The sequence below is a fragment of the Fusarium tjaetaba genome (assembly GCF_013396195.1).
Source record: "Fusarium tjaetaba strain NRRL 66243 chromosome Unknown NRRL66243_c0000472, whole genome shotgun sequence".
In the NCBI taxonomy this organism is placed as follows: domain Eukaryota; kingdom Fungi; phylum Ascomycota; class Sordariomycetes; order Hypocreales; family Nectriaceae; genus Fusarium; species Fusarium tjaetaba.
Window position 1 is genome coordinate 3,566 of NW_023501668.1, and position 11,654 is coordinate 15,219.

At 48.1% G+C, this 11,654-nt stretch overlaps 2 protein-coding genes across 2 annotated transcripts; both read left to right on the forward strand.

Moving 5' to 3' along the window:
* Positions 1-1,729: 1,729 nt before the first annotated feature.
* Positions 1,730-3,007, forward strand: FTJAE_13780 (sexual development regulator velC; the record flags this gene model as incomplete). Its single annotated transcript, XM_037346957.1, has 1 exon — positions 1,730-3,007. The coding sequence occupies one exon, from the start codon at positions 1,730-1,732 to the stop codon at positions 3,005-3,007; it is 1,278 nt and encodes a 425-aa protein (XP_037199191.1).
* A 6,762-nt stretch (positions 3,008-9,769) lies between these two features.
* Positions 9,770-11,433, forward strand: FTJAE_13781 (uncharacterized protein; the record flags this gene model as incomplete). Its single annotated transcript, XM_037346958.1, has 2 exons — positions 9,770-10,116; positions 10,212-11,433. 2 exons carry the CDS (start codon positions 9,770-9,772, stop codon positions 11,431-11,433), a joined length of 1,569 nt encoding a protein of 522 aa, XP_037199192.1.
* Between the last annotated feature and the right edge of the window lie 221 nt (positions 11,434-11,654).

Sequence of the window (11,654 nt, forward strand, 5' to 3'; positions counted from 1 at the left end):
TGCGCGACTGCTGCCGGCGGCACTTCCATTGAGTGAGGCAAGATGGGGCTTCAGGCCTCTATCTGCGGCCGCATGGCAGGTCAACCCCCCTCACTCACCTACATGCCGACCTACCTAGGTACCTTAAGGTACCTACCTTAGTGCTTTCTTTGCTTTTACTGCATGTAGCAACGCAATTTTTTCTTATTACATACATACTTTACCTGACCACGGATGCTCCATTTGCATCTCGTGCCTAGTATTGGCTGTGATCCGAGGTCAGGTAGGGAGAGGCGAGTGCTAATGGGTGCTTTTTGGGGTTTTATGCCCAAGACTTTTTCATGTTTGTTGGTAGGCCAGGCAATGGCAAATATTTATTAATAATCTCACCTCCCCCTGTCATACTCAATTATCTCTAGCTTTTCTTGCCATCACCTTAGAACTTGTGCTTGCGAGGTCTCATTTTGTACTATATCTTCAACTGTCACTGATCAGCCATTTCGTTTTCTGACATCCGCATTTGGAAATCGTCAAAATCGGCGATTTGGGCTCGATCTTACGAGGCAGTTTCTCTCGATTCACTGCCTCTCAAAGCTCAACGATATCTCTTCTGCCATTGGTCCTCCGCCAACAATACACAGGCGGGAATCTTGGTGGCTTCCTGGTTCTCCAGTCCTTGGGAGTTTCCTTCGTTTTGACTTTTGCCTCAGCCGTCTGAAACCTTTGGACTCTAACCATTTTATTCCGCTCTCGACTGAGGCTAGAACGGCTGTACGCTTGGGGCCGTCGTCCCTTCAGCTACTTGACCTCCGGGTCCTTATTTTCTGTTCCATACCTAGGCATGGTGTTTGCATTGTGACGCTAAACAGCTCTATACCCTCGCGTTCTGACCTATTCATTCGCCCGCACGTTAGTGTTGCTATCCCTTTCCCTCACGCAAAGTCTTGAGTTCTTTACAGCCGTCATATTTCCGTTAGGACCAAGCTTAGCAGAGACCAAATCCGGCTTCTTGGTGCGTGTGGTTGCGAGCTCGCCCACATCCCTCACGGTTTCCATCAGTACACAGCAGAAACACGGCTGACTACGGCCTCATTCTACGGCCCTCTTCCTCCAAGTCTTTTGCTGCATATGGGCCTGTATTTCCTTTGCTACCTCTCTTCAATCCGGACATTGTCGTGGGCTTGGCCGAGATCCTCCCGCTTCCCCCGGCCGTTAGCCAACCTGCTAGTCTCACCCAAAGAAAGGCTTTAATCAATCTGAGTCAATAGCGTCTTTTCAGACCGCTAGGAGCCCATTTGAGGCTACACGCCTTTGACTACACCAGCCTTCATCCACTCCCCCCATCGTCTATCTGGTCAGTGGAACCGCCCGCATTCCGTCTTACAGCCGACTCCCTGGAAGTAGTGGACTACTGGGCCCTTCCCGCTCTTTTCTTCCCTTCGGCCTGGCTGTTCCTAATTCTCTTATTGGGCGCTACCGAAAGGGTTCTGTACTTGAGACCTGAGTATCAGTTAGCTGTTGATGCAACCGATCTAAGCCGCCACTGATCTTCCACTAATAAGCTCGACACTGGCGTCTCTCCTTCCCATCCATCTATGTTGATGGTAGCCTTTTCTGACTGAACCAGAAATATTCCACAACATTCATGTCTCTAACAGCTGTTGAGACCGCCGCGCGAACATCACAGCGGCTAAACGCGATGCCACAGACCATGCCGGAGGCCATGCCACATCCACACGCGACGACAATAATGAAATGGGCACCGGACACACATTATCCTCCTCAGGGTCCAGTTCACTCTTACTATGACCAACACCTGTATTCCCCGGCCGGCCAACTCACCGCAGGGCCCGATCCTCGTCGTCCTTCACAGCTGCTGCAGCATCAACACCCTCGAACTGGCCATGGTTACCAATTGGATGGGATGCCAGGCTCTGTGCCTCAGAACCAACCTCATCCTCCTCATTCTCGTCCACAATCTGGGCTATATGCTACTGACTATACAACCGGACAGCAAGCCGGTCCACTCCAAGCTCCATCTGCCATTCTTCAACGGAATAGCGAAATGCTGGACCACGCGCAAGGCCGCCATCCAGTGTATGCGCCGAGACCGCACTCAGTGTCAGAGGATCAACCGCCCACCTCTATGCATGGTCAGCATAGGCCATCAATCGATATGTGTGCCGTGTCACCCTTCACAGAGTATCACTTCAATCCGCCTGTTACAACCAATGGTAGACCACCTGATTCGAATAGTCCTATGGTATCCCCAACTGGACCACGGCCTGATCCTATGAGGATAGCCGACATTCTTACTACTGGCGAGAGAAGTCGCAGTAGGACGAGCGTGGACGATCGCTTATCCGACAACCGCTTCAACCTCCAGATACGACAGCAACCGATTGCGGCTCGATCATGTGGATTTGGGGAGAGAGATCGGAGAGTTATCGATCCGCCGCCAATCGTTCAGCTTCTCATCAAAGATGACAGTCTCACGAAAGAAGAGATAGGAAAACATTTGCGCTATCCCCACTACGTGATGAGTTGCTCTATTTTCGATGAATCTGGGTCTTGTGATGCGTCATTCATGCCTGAAGAGTATCGGCAACAGCGCCGACTCATGGGCTTATTAGTCAGTGCCCCGTTTGTCGGCAAGGATGAACATGGCGAGGAGGGTTGCTTCTTCTGCTTTCCAGACTTATCCTGCAGAACTCCTGGCTCATTTCGCCTTCATTTCACCTTAGTCAAAATTGACCCAATCCGTGCAAAAGAGGTGAAGCGCTTTCCGACTTTGGTCACCGCCCAGAGCGAAGTTTTCACTGTTTATACAGCAAAGGACTTTCCTGGGATGCAGGCCAGCACAAAGTTAACTAAGCGACTTAAAGAGCAAGGCTGTATTATTTCTATCAAGAAGGGAAATGACCGGTCCAAAAACATCAGGAGTCACGACGATTCAAGCGATGGAGAGCAAGATGAGGGCGAGGCTACGTTGCAAGGAAAGCGGCGACGCCGTTCGGCACGACAGTGAACACGCAGCATATAATATACAGGGCGTTCAATGTGTTTTCAAGGCAGGCAAGGTCTGGGTCATATACGAACACGGATGGGACAATATGGCGCTATATTGATTGATGATGCTACCTGGGTGTTTATATACTGCGCTACAGGATGAAAGCCGTTCTGATGTGCTCATTATACCATTGGTTTACCTTTGCTTCGGCAAGGCATGCTTCAATCAAAAGAGTTTCAGTATATAAGCTGATGTTGAGAAGGGGCACTGTTCCCCATATCACAACTTGTAGAATAACGAGAACAGTTGTTCTTTCTCTCTTCTTGCATGTTCCCTTGTTGTCGCTAAGTACCTAGAATGCCCGTCACAAATCGCGACTCTTCTTAAGAATGGTTATATAGGACTCAACGGACCAGATCACACTTGTCTGCCGAGGCATGATAGTAAAGAAGTCTAACCCCAACCTATAGGGTTTGTATATCACGCTTCTGTGAACAGCAACCTTAGCAATAGCCGGTTGCCTTGTTCCTTGTAGTCAGGAGGATACTCTCGTTACTGCAGGTACATGATTGTTACTCCTTTTCATGGCCTCTGGGTCTGTCCCAACACCTCCTCGGGTCATGACCAGATTGGGATGATTGAGGAAGAGTAGTAAGCTATAGTCGCATTCCAGTATAGCGTTTGGGTCCTAACTAGATGTTTCCGTGGGCGTCCAAGAAGAAAGCTACCCAATAGTTTATTTCTCATCAACTTTAAATGCACGAACGCTCGCTGGGAGGTTTTATGTTTCTAATGCAAGCTCTGGATCAAGGAGCCTTGTGTAGATGAGGCAAAATGCGTGCAACTTGTTGAATGTGATCGGTCAAGTTAACTGACTAGTACTTGTTAAGATGTCAAAGTGAGATTTCGTGAACAAAGAAACTGACGATGAAAATTTTGTGACCTAGCAGTGTTATCTTTTGTCGTTAAGCTCAACGTTCTTTGGTCGCCCAACTGACTACTAGAATGGCATCCAGGAGATTGACATCACACCACTTCGCTGAGTTGATCGACAACTAGGTAGTCTAGCATCATGCTGAACCATCTCAGAAGAATAGAGTTTGTCGCACTAAAAGTGAGCTATCTAGCTCACGTTCACAGATGCCAAAATTGGCGTATCAGCTTTTTCCCCCAGACGGCTGTCCTTGCTAAATGCACATCTACTGGATTAGTGAATGTTAGGTAGAATTGATTAAACATTCTAAACATTCTCAGTCGCTGCTCAATAGTCCATCGTTGTTAGAATATCACTAGGCCTCATACTACCAACTTCTACTATTATTCTGTCCCCCAGATCATGTACTCCGGAGATAGGCTCTGCTGCTAAGCGATGGCTTGGGACTACCCGCCTTAGACTGGGCTGCCATGAGACTACGACCCGTGACGATATATACAGTACATACAAACATAGCCACCACCAAAACGTGGTTGAGTCTGGTGCGGGAACTACGCAAGCTCCCGCATCTACTGGATATCTTGAAGGCTCCGTTGTCTGATCTGGTGTGAGCCAGTCGACTAGTGAATTCGGAGAACGCTTGTCATTACGAGTCTATGAGAGTACTACATTGCTTCATTGAGGGCAAATATCATACGGCACTCGATCTCGTACCTTGACGACGGTATCAAATACATACAAAAAGTGAGGCATTAAGACTTGTATAAGAAAACGGCTCTTACGAACAATTTTCGTTGTTTCCAGCTCAGGCTGCACTGGAGCAAGGCATTGAAGGTATTTCTCCGGAGCAATCGTGCTATAACATTCCACTGATCGATGATATGTGAGTGACAAACAGGGGCAAATCTGGCATGTGTTTTCTGAATCACTGTCATTGCCGATCATGCCAAGGCCCGGAGTAAGACACAAGGTTTTAAGACACATCTTTGATCCAGCAACTCATCCCTCTTGTCGCCGCCCCTCACCATGCAAGCCTCAGCTCAACATGGTACATGCAGTAGACGTGTCTTTCCTACACATGAATAGCATGGTACTATCCCATTTCTGGCATTGCCGACTCTCAGGGATTTCTAACGGTGTCTTGATCGATTTTGTGAGGAATCGAGCTCACTAGCAACAAAAAATTTGTTGTCAACGTTGCGTTAGCCGACATCGAATTATCAATCTTTGATATTCCAGAGCCCAAAATACTCTCAGAGTCCTATTGCTGAAGCCTAGAACTCGATTCATTCTCTTCGCCTTTCTAACTTCTCCTATCGTGGCCCTGTTAACGGAGTGGATGCTGGATCAGATCATAAAGCTTGGCATGCGAGCAAAGCGGTGGTCTTTTCCAAAGCGCTTTGAAGTTTTAACGACTTATTTCGTACGTACTCAACAGTGCAAAAGGCCAACACATCTAGCTACTGGCTCAGCCTCCTGACATATCTTATGGGTCTACTGGGCAAAGCATGTAAGGGAAGATTGTGTTTATCATGTTACCACACGGCTCAGTCTTCCGCATGCAATGTCACAAGCAAACCCATTTGGAACAAACCGGCAGCCCTAGTGTCCCTCCCGTACGCCACGGATTACCGATTACGTGCTTCTGACGATGTTAACTGAGGTTGTCTCAGAATGCATTGTAAATTGGCTGTCCGTTTCGATGGGAGCGGCTCCATATCGAGATTTCCCACAGCCTTTGCTTTTATGCACACTGGCGTAAAAATTACTTCTGGCAAGCGTTTGGTTGTGCCCATGAGACGATTTGTCCTTGGACTTTGGCGCCGATCTGCAACCTCCGCATAACGATGAGAAAAGGCCTCGTATGAAACATCGGATAACTCTCGAGAGAGCTTATACAGAAAAAGGGAGATATCGCCCGTCAGTCGTAGAAAACCAACAGGTCACAAGCATATCTCCGAAGAATGCAGGCTTACATGAGAACGTAGCTAACAGATGTTTAGGGGTTCATACCATTGAAACGCTCTTCCAGCAAATTATATGTGCAGTATTAAACCTCATGTGGGCTCATAACTGGTCCAGTACTACACCGGGAATCTCTGTGGTTTCAATGCCATGAATTAGTGTGTTGGTGGCTTGGATTATGTTCTCACTCGTCAAACGGACGGAACAAAACTTTGAACTGGAAATCCTGAGAAAATTGGGAGCAGAGATCACAGGTTTTCTAGGTATCGCTTGATCTTTCAAGCATCAATCCTGGTTTCGTGGCTAACGGTTTATGAACTTGACACCGAAGAACATGTTCCCAATGATGATGACAATGCCTACTGAAGGAGCAGACTCTATGAAGCTTACGGTGGAGTTGATCTTAGAAAACACGACTACGGATCTGTTCTCATAGCAGACTTTGAACTCATAACAACCCACCACGGTCTGAGGTGCTCGCCATTTATGGTAACAAGGCCAGCTGTCACATTCTACCAACAGCAAAACTTGAAAAAACAACCTCTCTGCAATAATCAGAGTTTTATTATGATGCACTCTGGACTTGAACCTTCAGCATCATTTGCTGTATACAGGGTAGATAATACACAGCATCGGACAAATGAACATTGAAACTTTTTTGAGTGGCACAGACATAACCATTCAATGCAGAACATTGGTGTTCACGCTGGGCTACAAAAATACATTTGTGGTTGATCAGAAAGACGTACCGTTCGATCTCTTCTCCAAGTTTCCTTCTGGACTTGACGTGGGCGTAGGGTTGAATACAATGGCTTAACTAGGTACTTTCTGGTCAATTAAAGATCAGAAGCAAGGTGGCGGCTACCTGCATCCATTTGCCTAGCATGTGTGACTTTCGTACACCTTGAAGCATGTTTAGAATGACGATAAAGTCACGGCTCAAGTTGCCTTCTTTGAGGTACTGTATGTATCTGGATGACGGATTGACATATGACCTATCATTAAAGCCCACACATTGGTAAACGGGCCTAGTTGTTTGCGACATCTTGAAAGGATTAACCAGAGACTCTAGATATTAATAAACAACCGGGTGACCGCCATCGAGTAGTTTTTTAGCCAAGAATCAAGAAAAACTGTAGATATAGGCTCATCAGATAGGTGAATGGCGAGTTGGATCTCAGCGCCTCCATCCTCACATTGGTGTAAAGACCAGTGATTTATCGGATGCTCCTTTAGGTAGATCCCTCTAAGCAGAGGTATTGAAATTCCTTCCGAAGTTGATTTGGTCATGGCTGAGAATATTGGTAATACATTTCCACTGCTTCAACTGAATAAAGTCCATAACATTAGCCAGTGGATGGTTACTGAATTCTTAACGCACCTGGAGATGGATGAATTCGATAAAACTAAAGAGCAAAACCTCACAATCACTTATGGAATAGTCGGATGTTCCATGGCTCACATTGCGCTCATAAAGGAGATTAGGAGAAGAGACATTAATTCCCAAGTGGCAGCTGGTGGTGAGGGTAAAGAGTGGCTACAGAGGGATTGTACGCATTAACCAATAGGAGCCAGCTAAATAGACTTATTGAGAGTTTCTCTTTCAATAATCTTTGGCATAGCGTAGATGTTTAATTCAACAAATTGAGGTGTTGAAGAGACGCTGGCCGTTGATAAAGCTCCCTTGATGGAAAAACAGGGAGAATCCTGGCGCGTTTCAGGTCCTTCTGGTGGAGCTTATGTAGTCAGCAGTCAAGACATTGAGAAAGGTAGAAGCCACTGCGAGATGCTCTATAAAAGCTTGGAACAATCCCACGGTGTTCGACCTCTTGCTAGGAGTTGGTGGCGCAACCCATAACACGCGATTTATAAGTCATATTCGGATACCGCTTGGAGGCTCAACGGAGGGAAACGATAACGAAAAGGTCTTTGAGTGAAGGCAAGGATACACTGTTTGTTTGTCTGACCCCAGTCCAGGTTGCTCCAGGGTTGAAACACCCGCTCCGTTTCGCGGCCACAAGTATTGGTACAAGGATCAGCCTGAGGTTTCCTGTGTTGCCCAGAACAGCCTGTCCTACGGATTGAAGGTTGACAAATTGTGAACCTTGCTGTTGAGAATGAGGTGGTGACAACATATAACAAAAGACTATCAGATTCTCATCAAGTGAACTAACCGTCAATGGTTATAGCCGTTGATCGCCCAAGGACCATCTCGATCATCCAGATTAAGCCCATGGCTTTGCCCCTGCAAAACCAGTTAGATCCCTGCTGTTTCAGACCAGGTCACGATCTGCAGGCACTTTAGGGTGTGACCCTGTAATCTCCAAGATCTGGCGGGCCGGTCCTCATTATTCTGAACCTTTTCTGTTCTTTGTGTGTAGAAAACGAGGAGTAACGGTTGTGCAGCTTGAATCGCGACTGTGGTTCTAGCGCATGATCATTTGAAGCAAACATCTTCATGAATCAATGTATCACCGCAGATGAAGCCGGAGTGCAGAAATACGGACTGCAGCTCATCAATTTCACCACTACCAATCAGACATGACTGCGGCGGAACCAAGTCACACCAACCGCCAGCGCATATCTGTTGTACACTGCTTGCAGTCGTTACCGCCTATCTGCCTTACCTTACCTCTAGGTATGTACTTATGAAGAACATTCACTTATTGGTGGGCCGTTATTTTCCTATTACATACGAATACCTAGGGGCGAACTGTGATTCACGGTCCCTGCCAATTTCCCCTGTCCATCATCTACTAACCCGGGCGCCAGCCGCCATCCACCGAATGAGGTTTTTCGATGCAGGTACGCATAGGTGTGGGCTGCAATAGATTCTGCCCAGCCCTATGAAAAACAAGAACACACATCCAATGGTATTTCTGGACATTAGCGCTCATTGCTGATGCAGCTCTTGTCTGTTTCATCCGACACAACTCCTATCGTGACAACGTCGAGCCCAAAAATCAAGGTTTCCAAGCATTATTTTACACATGGCCCTTAGATGTGGCTTGAATCGTTGTAGCCAGTCCTCTTTCACCATTTTGCTACACTAGAAAGTTCCGAAAACGTCTGGCGCCTTGGGCGACCCCTGAATTAGGCCCGGCCGTTAGTAAAAACGGGGGAATAGTAGCTCGCCACGCCCATAGACTCCATCACCATAATCCTTTGATCAAATAGACATGCCTCAATGACCAGAAGGCCAAGAAACCAATGATGGACGTGCACGCGCTTAGAGCATGTCTAAATGGCCGCAGTGACAAGGCCAGTGCAGTGCTGATTATAGCATACGCTGTGCGCCAGTGCAGTGTTGGCAGCTGCGGCGAATGAATGAACGGATGGATCCTAAAGGATTCAGCCCAGGTTGGCCCCCGTTCACACAAAGACCTTCACCTCTGATCCTCGTCCAACATACTTCTTTCTCTTTATCCTTCCACACGCTCTTTTTCTTATTTAACTTATTTTCCCTCGTACACTGCACTGCTGGACACGTCCTCTCATTTTTCTACTCACTCACTTATTCATTCTTCGGAGCAGCTTCAGACCTTTCTTTTTTCTCTGAACTGTTTATTACCCTCCTTTTTCACTGTCAACCACCACGATCTATCCGTCATCTCTGATTCACTTGCACTCAACGTAGTGACTGGACGGTTGCGAAACATTCTTTCTTCTCACAGGTGCTCCGGTATCACCTTCGTGCCCCCCCGCTTTACACTTGTCTGCTTCCTCTTGAAGAAGAAGCAGGTTTCATTCTCAGCGCCCAGAATCCCAGAGATCTCAACGCTAGCATTAACATCGTTTCCTACTCCGCCGTCGAAGATCATTCCGTGCGGCTAAAATATTAGCTCGATACTTTTAAACACCATTTGCCATTGTCAATCACAATGAAGTCCGCTTTCGCTACCGCCGCTGCGGTCCTCGTCGGCGCCGCTTCTGCTGCTCACGAGACGGGCACCTTCGCCGTCTTGCGCTTCACCAACGATCAGCTCACTAGAGGTCGTATGGATCCCATCCTCTTCCCTGGCCAGACCTCCACTCATGTCCACCACATCATGGGTGGCAGTGGCTTCAGCACCAAGGCGACCGGAAAGGATCTCCAGAAGTCAAAGTGCAGCAATGCGCTTGTCAAGGGCGACAACAGTAACTACTGGTTTCCCACTCTTTACTTCCATGACCCCAAATCTGGAGAGTTTGAAGATGTGGAGTTCGACTACTTCAATGCCTACTACTTGTAAGAGCACTCACTGCCTTGTCTCATTGCGCCACTCAAGCCCTTCACTTGCCCAATTAACGGATTGTCTTGCGCACATTACTGACAAAGAACAGCTTCGAGAAGACACACGATGATATCAAGCCTTTCCCTGTTGGTCTCCAGATCGTTGCTGGTGATGCCATGACCCGTACCATGCCGAAGGCTGGCAGCAAGCCTAACCTTGACCCTTCAAAAGGTCCTGTCAATCCTGCCAGAATGACTTGCCCCCGCTTGAACAACGATTACACGCTCCCATCTTGGGATGCCAAGTCTGATGGCAAGATGGCTGGTGTAGGTGATCCTGTCAACAAGGGTGAGGGTGTCGGGTTCCCTGATCGAACTTGTGATGGCAAATATTCCCCTCTTCGAGCTGATGTCCACTTCCCCTCATGTTACAATCCCGAGGCTGGCCTCACCGACTTCAAGAACAACATGGCCTACCCCGAGGACAATGACGGTTATCTCGACTGCCCTAAGGGTTGGATTCACGTTCCTCACCTTTTCTACGAGGCTTACTGGCGCACCGACAAATTTACTGGCCGTTGGACTGAGGGTGAGGGCAAGCAGCCCTTCGTCTTCTCCAATGGCGACGTTACTGGATACAGCAGCCATGCCGACTTCATGGCCGGTTGGGACGAAGACCTCCTCCAGCATATCATTGACACATGTAACGCCGGTACCGAGGGTATGGACCACTGCCCAGGCCTGACTTACGGCCTCAACAAAGGCGACTGCACCATTGAGTCCGAGGTCGATGAAAAGATTACTGGCACCTTGAGCAAGCTTCCTGGAAACAACCCTTTGAGTGGATTTTCTTATGGCGATAAGGCCCCTTCAATGCCCTCCGGCGGCGACAAGGAGAGTAGCCCCAGCAAGCCTTCTGCCCAATCCTCCGCCAGCAAACCGGCTTCTGGGGAGAAGACCACTGCCGCTGAACTCCCCGGCTACACCAAGCCAGCTTCTGATGCCACTGATGTCCATGAGGAACCAGTTGCTCCAAAGCCTACTCTACCTTCCAACCCTGCAGCTGTGTCTGAGGCGGCTGCTCAAGCAACCGATGTTTTCTCCAGTGTCCCCAAGCCAACCGACGTCTTCGACAAGCCCGAAAAGCCCAAGAAGTGTAAGACTAGAGTTCATACAGTCTGGAACACCGTGACAGTCACGCAGACAGCCAGTCTGCCTGTCCAGACTGAGGCTGGCACTCCTAGCTACAAGAGAGATCATGTTCGACGACATGCTTACCACCATGGCAATGGACACAACCATCTCCGCCGCCGTAGCCACCTCCGTCGCTAACCATTGCTTACTGGCGAACTCGATCTGCTAGTAGCCTACTTTGAATGGCAGGTCTAGGTGGCAGAAAGCTTTTTTCTCATTTCTTGTGATGGTGCATCTACGGAGCATCTTGTATAGGGGTCCAGTGACCACTTCGCTTCCTTAGACCGGAGAATATAAGGTTGGCGATTTCATGGACAGGTATTTTGATTCAAGTTGCGTGGTGCAAGGGAACAGAATTA